Source organism: Tachypleus tridentatus, chromosome 6, assembly GCF_004210375.1.
Source record: "Tachypleus tridentatus isolate NWPU-2018 chromosome 6, ASM421037v1, whole genome shotgun sequence".
Classification (NCBI taxonomy): Eukaryota; Metazoa; Arthropoda; class Merostomata; order Xiphosura; family Limulidae; genus Tachypleus; species Tachypleus tridentatus.
The window spans coordinates 94,401,707-94,418,803 of record NC_134830.1 but is presented as its reverse complement, the minus strand read 5'-3'; the positions used below and the strand labels follow the sequence as shown (position 1 = coordinate 94,418,803).

Genomic DNA, 17,097 nt, shown 5'->3' with positions numbered 1-17,097 from the left:
TATGCATCATGAGTTTGCATCTTGACTGTACAGTGTGGATTTGAGAAACAGGTAGCACACTGGACAGGCAATGTTCACCACTGAGTAGAAAACTTAAACTTAAATGAGACATATCAATAGAAGAAAAAAATTATATACATAAAAAATATCTTACAACCACTGCTGCACTGAAGTTTGAAGAATAGTGGTATCCTAGCCCAGAAGAAATAGCCACCTAATGAAGATAGTGGGAGATGAACGTGTGAGATTTAGTCCACATGCCTGACTGAAGAATTTATTCCAATGGCAGACAGAAGTAAGACACCAGGGAATGGTAAAGTGACTGATCTAATGTAACAATATCTGGAATAAATTTCACAATGGAGGAGGAATATGCTAATCTTATCAGTCATCAAACCCAACTCGTAAGGTTAGAAAGGTTACATACAGAGAAATGTTATCAAGGGATGAAAAGGAACCATGGAAGGAAGCCATGTGGGAAATGTAACAGTGGAGAATATACACAGGGTAAATAAGTCAGTTTGGATTAGACCAGAGAAGGATGGGAGTGAAATTGGTAAAAAGAAAAATATCCCTCACCAGCTATTGAAGTTTTGAGTAAAATAATCAATCCTGATAAAGGAGAACGTATGTGGAATGGAACAGAGTGCATGTGATGTCAGTGGAAAAGATATCCAACTGATGATGCACACAGACTAAAAAGGAGTAGGAAATAAGTCTAAAGGGACAGATGAAACAAGAAACATGAGGATGATGGTTCAAATGGAGAGAGTGTAAGGTAATAAAGAACAAAACTGACATTCCAATCTGCAAGAACTGCCTGGTCTATGTATCTATACAAAACATAATAAAAGGGAGATGTTAGGAGAGAAAAATATCAAATGGTACTTGGAAAAATGAAAGGCTTTCAATAGGATTGCTCAGAAATCAGCAAGAGAAGAAACAAAAGCCCCAGTATTAAACAGACACGTGAGAAAATTCATGAAATGAGGAACTATGGCCGAGAAGTGGATATGTACAGATTTTCCATTTATATTGATAAACCTCAATAGAATAAGGTCAAAAAGTTCAAGCTAAAAGAAAGGTGATATACCTAGACAGTCCCAAACACCTTGTATAAATTCCAGGCATGAAGTTGGAGCATGTGAAGGAAGGGATAAAGGACTGGTGACAAAAGTTGAGATATTAGGGATGAAGTGAGTGGAAGAGGCAACGGGAATAGTTTGAAGCTGAATGAGAAAAGGAAACCAGGATTGTGCCAGCCTGTAAGATGCAATCAGAAGAACCTAACACAGAGTGTTATGGATGATCAAAATCTACCTGGGAATGAATCAGATGGGAGGGTAAACATAATGGTAACAGTTGGTTCAATCCTGATTGAAAGCATATATAATCAGGGTTCCAGGATGAATAACCAAAAAAAGAAATAACATGGTGTAGAGAAGAGTGTCAGAAACATGCAAATAAGAAGGATTCTACTGATTGCACAGCCACATGAAAACCTGAGAGTCAAGAGACCATTTCATAAGATAAACTTTGGTGGGTCTAGAAAGTTATTCTACTACAACATTGAAAGCATCCGTAACATGATATACAAAGAGATGAATCTGCAGCATATTGGCCCAAAAAAAAGCTCTACTGTTTGGCTATAAAGAGAATAGGAACAGGTACCTTTTTGGTGATTGATACAAGTCACAACAGTGGAATTGTCTGAAAGGATATGGCAAATCGGTTCTGTACAATAGGCAGAAAATGATTTAAAGCATGTTGCACCATCAGAAGCTCCAAGATGTTCACATGGTAAGACTTTTCAATTGGGGACCATTGTCTGGAATCCTTCTGCTTTTTCATCCATGACCCCAACCATAGAGGGAAGCATTTGTGAACGGATGCAAATCCAGATGAGATGGAGGAAACAATGCATCCATTGTCATGTTGTTCTTGTTCAAACACCAATGCATGCTGACAATAAGGGAATGAGAAAAGATAATTACAGTGTCCAAGAGGACATGAGTTAGACTGGTTGTGCAAAGTCCACTAAAGAGAATGTATATGTGCTTGACCCAAGTCCGAAAACAGCAATATAACCTCACGTGCAGAAGAAGAGGGGGTAGACAAAGTATGGAGAACCAAAGTAGATAACTTTGAAGTTGGAGAACGTATCTCCAACGTTCCTTAGAAGTGGGGATAGTTTGGGAGAATAGGGAATCTCCTATTAAGATTCCCTAATAGGAATGAATCTTAATAGACAAAAGTTATTTGTCTATTACAGACAAATAATACTTCACTGTCAAAGTGAAGAAATTCAACCAAGCGCGGGTAAACGGCGGGAGTAACTATGACTCTCTTAAGGGTGTCTAATGCTTCGTCATCTTAGTAGTGACGGATTGACTCCCTTGGGTAGCCAAATGCTTCGTCATCTTAGTAGTGACGGATTGACTCCCTTGGGTAGCCAAATGCTTCGTCATCTTAGTAGTGACGGATTGACTCCCTTGGGTAGCCAAATGCTTCGTCATCTTAGTAGTGACGGATTGACTCCCTTGGGTAGCCAAATGCTTCGTCATCTTAGTAGTGACGGATTGACTCCTTTGGGTAGCCAAATGCTTCGTCATCTTAGTAGTGACGGATTGACTCTCTATAGAGCCATGGAACATTGCAACAGTACTGGCCATGGAGGTACCTCCCAGCGGTACGGCTGGATACAGGGTCCCCTGTAACTGAATCCTCCACCGCGTGAAGGAGAACACTAAAACCCGTGCGATGGGCTGCTTAGACCATCATACGTCCAAAGGCAGGGGCAGTAAGCTCCAGACAAAGGAAGGAAAACCTTTCAAACCGTGGCGAGGACTCACCGATTCGCTAGCTATCTGGGTGCCGGTGGGAGGTTGCAGCCCTACCCTGTATTAGCTCCACACGTGAAGGAGAACACTGAAAACCCGTGCGATGGGCTCGGACCATCATACGTCCAAAGGCAGGGGCAGTAAGCTCCAGACAAGGAAGGAAAACCTTTCAAACCGTGGCGAGGACTCACCAGTTAGCTAGCTATCTGGGTGCCGGTGGGAGGTTGCAGCCCTACCCTGTATTAGCATTTTGTAGGGACTGACCTACCCTACATCAGAGCCGGTTGTAGTAAATATGGAGAGTTATTTTAATGATAAAAGCTATGGTTTGGCGTTCGTGGGGTGCCAGGGTGACAGCCAAACCCATGCTACTTGGCACCGCCTCGGGATGGTAGCTTCGGCGATTCCCGGCGTCGGGAGAGGAAAGCCTAAGATCGGAATAGAGGTATTGAATGAAACCTATTCCAACGAGCAGACACATATCCAAGGTGTTTTGTTTTAGCAGAGTCAGACTGCCAGGGAGGCAGATGCCGAACCACAGAGGTGGGCGGCCTAAGTTATGAATCCTCTGAAAATGAGGAACTAGAGTCTTTAAACAGCCGAACCACAGATGTGGACGGCTTAAGTTACAGTCCCACTGCCATCAAGGGACAAGGACAAATTTACCTAATTGTGACAAGGAATTGACGGAAAGGGTAGGGAGGACAGTATTTGTTAACCTACCCTGCAAAAATAAGATTTTGGCTTGTGACCAGTGCCCACTTTCGAGTTCCGCGGTTTTCCTAAATTTGCAGTCCATCTGGCAAATACTCATAACTTCGGTGGCACAAGCGAGATGTATGTTTTGTGGTAAAGACGATAGCCACCATCATGCTATCGCATGTCATATACCAAAATGTCCGTACCGGCGTTCCGTGGCGTTCGCCAACCAGTCTTCCAGCCGGCTGTGAAGTCTGCGGCCTGAATTTAAAACCCAATCAGGCGTGTCTCAGCATAAGAGACACAAACATCAAGGATAAGGAATGCGGCGCATTCAAATGTCTGGAGTTGGACGCCGTCGGGCGCCAGCGCCAGGTAGTCTGGTCCGAGGAAGAAATCTGAACCCTCCGAGAGATGGTAGTAGTATACCGGGCCAAAGAACATCAATGTTCTCTGCGCAGAACATCTACCCGCAAAACTCAAAACAGATCTCTGACAAACGCCGAGATCTCAATAAACAGAAACCGCCCGTCTGCACTGCTTCACACACCATCAAGAGTCGTGGAGATCCTGCTGTCGTCGTTCAGCACGAGGAGCTCGACTGGGAAGGGATAAATATCCCTGACCGGAGTTCTAAGTTCTGTTCGTACATATGTCAGCTGAGAGATCAGAAGGGACTCGGACGAAGCAACCTGGCAGGAGGTGAAGTTGTGACAAAACATGGGTTGACGAGATCGCCCATGCTCAGACAGCATGGAGAAAGCGAGAACTTCGCGCAGGCTCTTAAAGTCATTAATCCTGCTCGGAGGCCATACAAGGCGGTTCCACAGAGTAGAACGCTTTAAAGGTTCCAGAAAATGTTCGATTTGAACGAAAACGCCTAGCTGAGGAGATATTAGGCGGCGGGATGCTGTCAGATGTCCACTCAGTAAAGATCAGGTGAAAGACCATTACGATCAGGTCTACGGTGTTGCTAATAATAACGTCAATTTTGACGGCTGTCCACTTCCACCTAGGGCAGACAACACTAATATTCTGGAACCGATAACATCTTCGAAGTGAGTCTGGCACTTGAGGCATGAAGAGAGGGCTCCCGGTCCCGATAAGATCACTCTTCCTTTCTTGCTCTACCGCCTTAAGTATGGTATCGACGCCTCCTTAGCAAGTCTGTACAACATATGGTTATTCACAGGCGCATTCCCGAATGCATGAAGGTCAATAAGTCGGTGCTCCTTCGAAAGGATCGAGTAATCTGCGAGGTCAAAACTGGAGACCTATCACGATATCCTCTATCGTGCTTAGGTTATATTCCAGGATTATGGCCCGTCGCCTCGAGCAGGCCGTGCAGATAAATCCCAGACAGCGTGGTTTTATTCCTCAAGCGGGTTGCAGAGACAACATCTTTCTGCTCCGTTCCATCATGAGGAAAGCCAAGCAACATGGGACTCTGGCTATGGCCTTTTAGACCTGTGTAAAGCCTTCGATACGGTTGGCCACGAACATCTTCTAGCCAGCCTTGCAAGATTTCATGTCCACCCGCATTTAGATCCGACTTGTGGGTGACATGTATCAAGATGGTGTAATGACTTTAGGGTTGGTATCGAGAATACCAAACCTATTCGCCTCCTCAGAGGCGTTAAACAAGGGACCCCATGTCCCCTATTTTGTTCAACATTGCCCTGGATCCTCTCATCCGTAAGATCGAAGAGGTTGGCCGAGGCATATCGCTAAACAAGAAGCTGGATCCAGTTTCTACTTTGGCGTATGCTGATGATATGGCAGTGCTGGCTAAAGATCATGCTAGCTTACAGGAAATGTTGGACACGGTGAACGAATACTGTTTGGGTAACGGACCTCTCACTGAACATCTCAAGAGCGCGGAATGCTGATTAGGGGTCCAGTAAGACCTTTACCGTCAATAACTGTTCTCCATGGACAGTTAATGGCGAAGGACTCCGATGATCGGACCGAACAATCCTACCGCTACCTAGGGGCCAGCGTCTGTCCATGGACGGGGTGTACAGCGAGCCTGTACTTCCTCTCCTCGAGAAGTGGATAGATAACATCTCGAGGGTACCGCTAAAACCACACCAACGGGTTGAGATTCTCAACCGATTTGCGGTACCCGGCTCCTTTACCAACTCGAATTGGGAGCATCGGTGGTAAGTTATTAAAGGAATTGGACACTTTAATTAAAAGGCCGTGAAGAGCTGGTGTCATCTTCCGCCTTGCGACGACCGACGGGTTACTTTATTCCGTTACAAAGACAGTGGCCTAGCACTTGTCAAGTTGGAAAGTCTGGTTCCAACTCTTAAGATCAAGACAGGTTTAAGACATGTCCATTCATCGGACGAAACAATTAGATATATAGCCCAAACTGAGAAAGTACTCGATAACATCCAAAGCATTGCCTTAAAGGCGGGACTTCCGATCCCAAAGCCCGAACAGTCTTCTGGAACATATCATTCTAATTGGAGAGATATGGAAAGGAAGCGCTGGGAAGGTCTTGCCCTGCAAAGGCAGTGTAAGTCTCTTCAAAGGTTCAAGATCTGCCAACCACTGGTTACCTAAACCGGTGGGTATGAAGGACCACCACTGGGTGAAGTGTCTTGCTTTAAGGGCAAATGTATATCCCACAAGGGAAGCCCTCAGTCGAGGGAACCTGAGTACTAATAAAGGCGTTGCGAAATGCGGGGTTGCTCTGCCCGAGAGAGACCATATGTCATCTAAGTGGTCAGTGTCCTAAATTAAAATCTATGAGGACACGGCGTCACAATAAGATCTGTGACCATCTAATAAAAGAGTGTGTAAGTAAAGGATGGAAAGTTATGGTAGAACCCACCATTGAGACAGGCAATGGTGAGCGCCGGAGACGGATCTGATCTTCCACCGTGAGGAAAAGCGGTGGTTGTTGATGTGACGGTCCGATCACGAACTCATGTACAGCTCCCTAGAGGCGTATAAGTCCAAGGTCGCCCGCTATGAAGAGCTCGCACCACAAATTAAAGATCTAACTGGTGCAACTTCTATTGTTTTCCACGGTTTACCAATAGGTGCCAGCGGTGCCTGGTATCCGAAACACGGAAGTACTGGCGGACCTTGATATAAGATCGAAATATTTGAAGAGTTCTTGTGCCGGCGTCGCGATGCTTTACACCCTAGATGTATTGTGGAAGGCGAACAATGAGATCCACCTCGCCTGGTAAGTCAATTACCGCCCACATACATGACGAGATCTTAACAGCCTCTTGTCGTTAGACCAATGTAGGTTAAAATTTGTGCAAATGAATTGATTCTAAATGCGTCCTCACTATCGGCATCTGTCGATATCGTCGACCCTGACGTAAAATTGGGTAATTGTAAAATATCGATAGCCAAATGCCTCGTCATCTAATTAGTAACCAGCATGAATGGATTAATGAGATTCCCACTGTCCCTATCTACTATCTAGCGAAACCACAGCCAAGGGAACGGGCTTGGAGAAATCAGCGTGGAAAGAAGACCCTGTTGAGCCTGACTAAAAATCTGCAAAACAGATTGATGGAGAAAAGGAGCCATCCATAAATTATTTATCTTCATAAATAAATCCACAGATTTATTTTATCTGTCTCCACATAAATAACCATTATGTATGGTTATGTTCCATACATAACCCAGTTCTATTGGGTATACAAAACGAAAGTCTTATCCAATATGAGAATCCAATTAACATAAGCTATTTCTGTTTTTAGCAGATACGTGTGTTGAGAAGTCTCCAGGTTGGAATGAACTATCAGAAGTGTAAGTGCAGTCCTTGAGCATGCAAAAGTCTGGCAAAAGGCTTTAACCCCTCAATAAAATAGATAGAGTGCTGAAGCAAGTCTGTAAGGCAAGACACAAAACTGATATACGAGTCTGTAGTGTACAAGCAGAAGATAGCATCTGGTTTGGTTTAGTTTGTTTTGAATTTTGTGCAAAACTACTCAAGGGCTATTTGTGCTAGCTGTCCCTAATTTAGCAGTGTAAGACTAGATTAAAGACAACTAGTCATCATTACCCATTGCCAATTCTTGGGTTACTCTTTTGGCAACAAATAATAGGATTGCCTGTCACATAATGTCTCCACGGCTGAAAGGGTAAGAATGTTTGTTGTGACAGGAATTCGAACCTACGACCCTCAAATTATGATTCGAGTGACAAAACTTTGTAGAATGGATGGCAACTGCCTGTTGTGGAGACACAAGTGTAGAGGACGATGTTTCAAAGTATTCTGCCTATCGTCTTCAGGTCAGTGTGTGCAAACGAACTTGGCAGGGGTTTAGTTTAGAGAGAAAGAAGTCTGAAGAATTCTTTCCTCAACAGGGGTGGTCAGAAACATTGTGGTTCCTCTTCATCTCCTCACATTAAAGATTATTTAATTTTGCTTGAAAATTTACCTGTATTTTACTTTTACTTGTTTAAGGTGACGAAGTGCAGTGAGGAATTATAAAATTAATGGGTTAGAAAGGAAATTTTGAGACAAAGGCAGCACAAGACAAGTGAGCCAGGCCAGAGCCCTGGCCTGTGTTAATATAAAATGATTCTTTGAATTTTCTTGTCTTCTAAAATTCAATATATCTAGTTTTCTCCCAGTTTATTCTGTGTCCAGTTGATGTGGTGTGCTCTGCAATGGCTGAATTTTGTGTTTTCATGAGTATTGATCTATCTTTATGTTCTAATATTCTTGTCATGAGTTTTCTTCCTGCTTCTCCAATGCCTTAACCATCTGACAGTGCAGAGGCCATATAGCATCTGAACTGATAAAAGAGAAGGAATATGTAGATAAGCAATCCAGACATCTACCTTGGTTATCCACAGTCCTGGAGAAAAGCCCATTTCAGTGTGAGAAAGTACTCAATGGTAAATCAGGAAAATGCAAAATTTGATTAAGGTAGGACAGATCAATCATAGCTCACCAGTCCCTGGTTTTCTTGGGGATGACAAAAAACCTAGAGTAAAAATCTGCAGAAGGAAGGCTGACAAACTCGATATCTCTTTGTAGTAGAAGTGTCAGCATAGCCTTAGATATATACTAATTGATAGCAGGATCCCGAAGTAATGGGAAGGATATTGGTATAGGAAATAATTGGGTGAGGAAAGTATATGGATAGGAAGTCATTCTGAAAGTCTTGGATCACCCAAGAATTGATAGTGAATTCCTGCCACAGGGGAACAAAATTGGCTAAACATGTCCCCAATGAACTAGAATTCACCTGATGGTCACCAGAACTGCTGACAATGATGAAATCAATGTTAGGGAAACAAAGAGGTGTCTAATCTCTAGTGGTAGGAGCTGGTAAAGGATAGGAGGGTGCAGAATGAGAACTGGTTATAGGAAAGAGCATGAGATCAGATTGAGACAAAGGGATAAATAAGGACAAAAGGACTGAACATTGTTACAGATTCCATACATAATTACAAAGACTTGGAGTATCTGCAAAACAGATTGATGGAGAAAAGGAGCCATCCATAAGTTATAGAAGATAAGTGGAAGGCATAGAAACAAATGACAAGACAGCATCAATCCCAATAAGGTCCCAACAGAAAAAAAAAGCATGCATGAAAAAACAGGACTGAGGATGACACTAGCACAAATGTGGAGGTCATGAAGAATAAGGTATTCCTCAAAAAACCCTCAAGAATGTCAGCGAAATGCCTCAAAAAGAAGATGCAATGTGGACAAGTACAATAGGAAAGCTGTGAGAGTAAGAAAAGGACAAGAAAACTGGACATGGGAGAAACACAGGATTGTCAGGGTCAGCTTCTCACACTGGCAAAAGTGACTCCAATTACTGGGAGTCAAGGAATGGATGAGTCAAAGCATAATGATCAGAATCCTGTGAATGCTGAGGCATGCTAGCACTAAACCACAACAGAAAAATAAAACACTCGTTGTCAGCTATGATGTCAGGAGCAGAAGGAAAAAAAAAACTCTAAGTACAGGCTGTCAAGTAACAAGAAATGCAGTACTGTGCAAGTTTTACTGTGCAATATTTCATCATTCTTTTCATTTTATGGAGAAATTCTTCCATGCCATTACAGAATATAAGTTTCAACACCATGGTAATGCTTAACTGATTCCTGTTGACAACTGAATGAGCCAGGATGAGAATAATTATCATTCTTTAGAATTCCCATATACTTGTATCCAAGAGCATACCATATAGGTTCTGTTTGAATGAACATATTAATCAAATTCAGGGTCTGAAATACCTGTCATGGTACTCCATGCAGTGTCTCAACTATACAGAAAGAAACTACCAAGGAGACAGCGTATGATACCAGTATACGTCAGAAGATATCAATTTAATAGCAGTCCACAAGTAAACCTTAATCAAATCAGTGTTTAACACTATATATTAAGTTTTATTTTCATTCTACAACCCAAAATCATAGAAAATTGTCAGAAGAGCAGAGAGTTTACATAAAACTTTACCTGATGCTAGATGGAGTCTTTGACAAATTGCTACAGATTTGAAATACTCCCCAAACTGTAAAGTTCACCTAGACTGTGAGACAGGTAAGTTTGATAATAGGAAAGGAAGAGACAGAACACCTAAATTCAATGATACTGATGTTAAATATCTCAGTTTATGCAGCCTACCAATGGAAGACTACCATTGATCTGAAATAAATGACCACATATCAAATGACCGAAAAATGTACAGATCTATAGTATCAAAAGAATACACAAGAATGGAATATTTGTCATGTAGCAGTTAAAAATCCTTACTTTGATCTAAAAATATTATCAAGAGACTGAAATTTGCTTAAAAAGTACAAAACTGGACTGTTGATGAGTGGTAAATGGTTTTATAGATGAATGAGTCCAAGTGTAAAATATTTGATTTAAAGCATAAATTGTACATCTGGTGGCAGAAAGGTGAAAAATATCTCAATGCATAGCATCTGTAATAAAGCATGAGGGAGACAGTGTGACAATTAGGGGATGTTTTTCTGCTGAAGCAACAGGAGATATTTGCAAAATAAATGCAATACTGGAGCAGTGCAAGTACCATCAGATATTGATCCATCATAGTATGCATATTATTGGTAAATGATTTTACTACCAAGAAGATAATAACTGCAAACACTCATTCAACCTACACAGAAGTTATGTTGTGAAGTGAGAAGCTGCTGGAGTCATTCAAATGATGCAATGGCCCCCACAGTGTCCTGATCTCAACCCAATTGAGCAGATATGGAATTTGATAGAATAAAAATTTGACAAATCAAAACTTAATTCCAAAGAAACTTTATGAGAGTATACTGAAAAAATCTGGAGTAAAATCCCAACAGAAACTTCCCTGAAAGATTGTCTGCAGTGATTAAAGCAAAAGGGGACAACACAAAATATTAACCAAGCATTTCCACTGAGTTTGTGTTGTACTAAATATAATAATTAAAAAATTCTGATGTATCACCTGTGATTTACCTTCTATTGTTCATTGAAAGTAGCCTGAAATCTAATTTTTGACTTTATCCTAGCACTTTTGCACCATACTGATGAAAGTGATAAGTGGAAATCAACATAGAAAGCATATCAAAAAAAAGGCTGAATTAGACCTGGCAGATTCTGTAGGAGAGGCTTGGAAACAGTATAGATAGGTGGAAAAGAAAGGTTATCAAAATCCTTCTCCTGATGAACAGGTTACACAATTCAAGATAAATCAAAACATTGTTGAAGGAAAGTTAATTCATATAATAATCAATGTATCAAAAAATGATAGATAATAATCCTCAGTTAAGATCCTTGACCTTAAACCTGTGTTATAGCATTGAAGTAGTTGGAAGGTTATCAGGAACTGTAACACAAACTTCAGAATTAATCTTAAACTGTGCAATGATCCACATGGATAATGTGGAACCTGGGAATTTAAGACAGCATTAAACAAGAATAGCTATAGATCTAAGTGGAGGTAAGTTACTGTACATGAACTAGACGTTTTTTGATAGTTGCTTGTCAGGACAGAAGATAATTAATGAGATATATTTATCTTTATATAAAAAATGAGCTAAGCACTGTTCTCATCATGTCAGCTTAATTACAGGGAGTAAACAAAAAGATGGATCTAAGGGTGATTCGTGATTATACTTTAAACTCATCTATACTGTGACATTAAAAAGGAAAATGCCAAATAGAACTCATAAATTCTTGGGAATGTTTTTCTTATAAAAGCAATATGAATAAGGTTATCTTTTTTCAGATTCTGTTGAACCTCATCTGGAGGTCAGACAGCAGATATGGTCTCCTTAATACAGAAATATTTTCTATATATTGAAAATATCAAAGAGGGTCACTAATATAATAATACACTATATGGCCAAAAGTATGTGGAAACCTGACCACCACACCCTTATGTGCTTGTTGAACATCTCCTTCCACTCTCCTGGGAAGGCTTTTCACTAGATTTTAGAACATGGCTATAGGAATTCACTCCTATTCAGCCACAAGAGCATTAGTGTTCCCACTGCTCCAGAGTCCAATGATGGTGTGCTTTACACCAACCACTCCAGCCAATGCTTGACATTGCGCATGGTGATCTTAGGTTTATGTGCAGCTGTTCAGCCATGGAAACCCATTTCATGAAGCTCCCAATAAGCAATTCTTGTGCTGACATTGCTTCAAAAAATAGTTTGGAACTCGGTAGTGAGTGTCGCAACTGTAGACAGATGATTTTTATGTGATATGTACTTCAGCACTTGGCAGTCCCATTCTAAGAAGTGGTAGACCACACTAGTTCACAGTAGAATGTTTGTCTATGCAGATTGCATGGCTGTATGCTTGATTTTATGCATGTGTTAGCAATGGTTGTGGCTGAAATAGCCAAACCCACTAATTAGAAGGAGTTTCCACATACTTTTGGTGATGTAGTGTATTTAGCTTAAAAAACATGAACTGTATAAAGATAGGTTTAACTCAGGTATTTAAAAGCCAAGTTGTAAAATATTACCAGTCTGTTTAAGTGGTGAAATGAAAGAAATTGGAAATATTAATATTAGAGGTGACAATTTAATATTTAGAAACTATAGATCCAGACTTGTTTTTGAATAAAATTAGTTTCTGATTATCTATAAATGTGTTTAATGGTTTGTATGATTATTTGGCATGTGTCACTAATGTGAATTCTGTTAAATGTTCATTCAGTAGAAATGTGAATGTGAAGAACTACAATAAATTTATTTTAATGATTTAACTGTTTATCAGTATGATCCTTATGAACCAAATAGTCTTTGAATGTATTTTCTTACATTTTTATGTCCTTGTAAGAGAGTTTATTATACTAAAATACTGGTAATTCCTAAAAACTTCTTTCCATAAGCAAATTAATTAACTCTTATACATTAATTTTAAAGAAATAATTATAAGAAGTTGAACATCAAACTTAACAATGATATATTAAAAAGCAAAACTGAAGTTTACTTTGTGAATTTGACCTTAAAACATAACCATATGCTGAAAAGAGCATTAATAGTGTTACATATTAATTTTAAAAGCTGAAATTCAAATAAACAACAGTATTAAGAAAATAAATAAGTTTCTGCTGATAATAAGTAAGAGGTAATAAGTAAATGATGCATCTGGGATAAGTGATGGGGCAAACAAGAACCTAGAAATTATTAGTAACCTGATGATGGTTTTTCTAATTTTGGAATTGTTCTCCTGATTAGCTGCATTAATTCCAGAGGCTGCAGCCATCAGCAGAGAGGTCTTGTAACGAATCTGACTAGCAGCATTATTGTCTGTGTTGCAAATACTTAGGAAATGACAGCACTGAGTAAAGAAGTCAAACATAACATCAGAGGGTACATCAGATTGTAAAGCTAGGTTCCAGCACACTTTCATGTACCAACAACTTTCTTCTTGGATATCAACACTGTTGTTCTGATCCTGAGAAAAATTGTTAAATAAGTTTACAATAATAAATTTTAAAATTAAATAGGATAAAAAGTATTTATTTACAATGTATAGTTATCAAATCTACAAAACTAATAAATAATATGTTACTTTGAATTCAACCAAGGTAACAAGTTTAACATTAAAAAATAGGATAATACATAAAATGCAAAATGAGAGTCTTATTTAGTGTAAGACCAAACAGAAGTTTTATTGTATGCTTTAAAGGTTGGTTTTATTTTACATTTAATACATTACCTTATAATAGGGTCATACCTACAAGACATCTTCAATAAAAATATGTAAATATTTTTCATACGTTTAACACAGTTCTTAAAATAAAGCTCTCAACAGCATATTTACAAAAAAATTTTAAATAAGTGCAACATTAAATTTCAGAACTCTTACATTTATCTCATTATTAACCAAATGTGCTCAGAATTGGTCTGTCAGATGGGCCTATATTGAAGAAAGAATAGAATGTTGACAGTAGTTCCAAATGTACCAAGTGTATCTACATGAAATATAGCAAAATATTTGAACTCAAGATGTGTCTGTGAATTGATGATGTCAGTCTGACCTAGACTGAGAAATTGAAGCAAATAATGTTGTTCATGTGCAGAATTAAAATATTTTTGTCAATTTTGCAGTTTCCATTTTCCAATATCCCAAATTTATATTTACAACTTTTCTAGAATCTTTGTATACTTGGTCTGGTACTTACTTTCCCTTAGCATGAACCATCAGTAAATCAGCAAAGTAAGTTAAAATGAATAACAGATAACTTTGACATCAAATACATAATACCATATTAAATGGTACTCTATAAAAGGTATGCAGAGTATCATCTGAATGTAAAAATCATAAATTGAAACATTTTTCTTCTGGTTTAATTGAATTATTCAAACATACTACAGAGCTTATATATCCTAAAGAAAATTGCAATTAATGAAGAAAACATTAATACCACTTGAATATAAATTAACAAAAATGAAATTAAAAATATATAATCTAACAGTTGCTTAAAATTTTATAAATTATTTAATAATATGAGATATATGTAACTTAAAAGTAATCTTAGTTATCATCCATTATTATATATTAACTTTTACAAAATGTTTCATTAAAAATTCGTTTTCATAAAGTAATGTTTATTTTGCTAATTCAGTTGCTTTAAACTGAAACCAAATATTAGTTCAACTTTGAAACACTGACCTTTTGTATAGCCAAAATAATCCTGCCTTATTCACACAACTCAGTATGTCTTTATAGAAATGACTGCCATTTTCTGAAATATGTATCCCAAAATCTTCTATACATTATTTCATAAAAGTCAATTTAGGAAAAGAAAATTTCTTTTCAACTGTATGATATATATGAATTACAAAACATTCAAAACTGATATTAAAACATTAAAATAGATTTTCAATACCTATACTAGTAATTTCTAAAGTGGGTAGTGGCATTTCTGAATTAAAAAGTCAATAAATGTGTCAATTGATCAAGAGAAAACAGTATTCTGAAACTTTGTGTGTTCTGACTTATGAAAAGATCACCACGAAATTTAGTTGAAGTAAAATGCAAACTAACGTGGCGGGGTTTACTTTAGAGAGAGAGAAATTGTAAGAATTCTCTCTCCAACCGGGCGTTCAGGAACGTCGTGGTTCCTCTTCATCCCCTTTCATGAAAGGTTATTAGGTTTAGTTTTATTTATTTATTTATTAAATAATTTTTGACTCTTTTTTTTTTTAGGTGAAGGAGGTCACTCTTAATGTTATCCTAGACCAAGGCAAAGGCAGCGCCGAGAGAATGGCCAGGTCCGTCGAAGGCAGAAATCAAATAAATGTGAACATGAATTCAAACGACCCGAATCAGGGTCTTTAGTTGAAGTTGGCAAGCACATGCTATTTATTCTTGTTGAAGTTGTTTTCATTCCCTTACACTAAATTGTGGTTGTCATGCTCTATGAAGGTTTTAGCTATGTAAATGATCATTAGAAAAGGATTTAAAACACATTTTACTAGCACTATGTTGAACACACTATGTAATAATGTTAAAGTTTAAAAATAAATTTATGAACATGTAATAAAAAATGTTTTATATTCTATAATCAAGGTGTTCTCCTTTTTGTGCTCAAGTCAAAGTTGCTATGTGATACACTTTTAATTCTGGATATGATAACTAATTAGTTTTACCTTCTGCCCTCACATTCACTGCACAGTTTCAACATATATTTTCACCTTTGTGTTTTCTTTACTGCTTTTTGGTCTTGATGTTAAGATATTAATAATTGATTTCAGTGTCATATTTAACAATAAGTAGAACATTTATTCATAATATGTACTTTCAATATTGGAACATGGAAAGCTAATTAGAATACATTTCAACTGCAGGCCTATTCTATTAGAACCACTTTACTGGACAACCCATAGCCACAAATTCTGAATGCTTTCTTTGGTCTCAAAAGATGTATAACATTGGATGTTAATGTTGATATTTTATTTTATATAGCATTGAAATGTTTTAGTTACTTCTTAATTTATTTTATAAAAAATATCATGATTTTATGTTTCACTTTATATTTTTGAAATTTTATTTGCTCCTAAGATCTTGATAAATAACTTATTTTTATAAAGATGTAATATCACATGAAACATCAGACAAACTGAAAAATTTTATAAAGCCATACTGAGAAAAATCTAAACTTTTATGCAGTTAATTTTTATTTCAGCAATTTAACACATTATACTCCATGTACTTGCATCTGAGGTGTTTTATGTATTCACAATAAGTCTTATATATGATCAGTAAATTTGAAATTAATTTCCAGTGTTATTCAAAACAAATAGCAACTGCTCATCAAAATTAATTCAATATAGTAAAAACAAGCACTCAACAACATTCATTTATACAATGTCCTTAGCACGAGTGGAGGAGAGTGACAGACATGAAAATTGATATTGACACAAAGATTTTCTCAGCTTGTATCTGAAAAAAGTTGTTTTATTTCAAACAGTTCTCAACGTTTTCATAATTTTCTGGCTCAAGAAATAAGAAGTATGCACAAAGGCAAATCATTATGGATACTGATAGAATGGATAAAAGTATTTTGTTGTGATTATTAAGAACTCTCTGAACCACACTCAAGTTTAGATTGTATTTCTAAAATTTTAGAATTGAAAAGTCATAAAAGTGTTTTAGCTTTGAATAAAATTCATTTACAGAACCAAATGCAGTTTGGTGACCTTATTAATATATATATATATAAATAGCTGAAATTAAAATAACAGTACATTTCAGGATTCAGTTAGAGACAGAGCTTTAAATTGGACATAAGAAGATAGTAAACTTGCAATTCTATTCCACTTTAGAGAAAATTTACTTAAAACAATAAGAGTTTATAGTGCCTTGCTTGGGCCTGTTCCTTGTCATATACCTCTAGAGTGGGGCTATATTCATTTTGAAGTTTGAAACAGAGATGTGTATAAGTTAATATGAGTTGAAAGTTTATCCTCATTGAGCAAGTATAATGGAAATACTTATTAGCTAAGAAAATCTAATTAATTTAGGATACCACATTAAGACTTTGGTCTGATTTAACAGTGTAAAATCATCATTATTCTTGTTCTTGTCTTCAGTTGG

At 37.7% G+C, this 17,097-nt stretch overlaps 1 protein-coding gene across 4 annotated transcripts in view; it reads right to left on the bottom strand.

Moving 5' to 3' along the window:
- Nucleotides 1–14,744, bottom strand: part of LOC143253074 (testis-expressed protein 11-like) — a 46,164-nt gene extending 31,420 nt beyond the window's left edge. For 3 of the 4 annotated variants that reach the window (XM_076506275.1, XM_076506276.1, XM_076506277.1), the window contains exons 1-2: nucleotides 14,671–14,744; nucleotides 13,187–13,449 (exon numbers count right to left, since the gene is read on the bottom strand). In XM_076506275.1, the coding sequence (XP_076362390.1) occupies nucleotides 13,187–13,404 (218 nt within the window). In that variant the 5' untranslated portion in view covers nucleotides 13,405–13,449; nucleotides 14,671–14,744. Of the gene's footprint in view, nucleotides 1–13,186; nucleotides 13,450–14,670 lie in introns of those variants that run through there. The other variant, XM_076506278.1, reaches the window with a different exon arrangement.
- Between the last annotated feature and the right edge of the window lie 2,353 nt (nucleotides 14,745–17,097).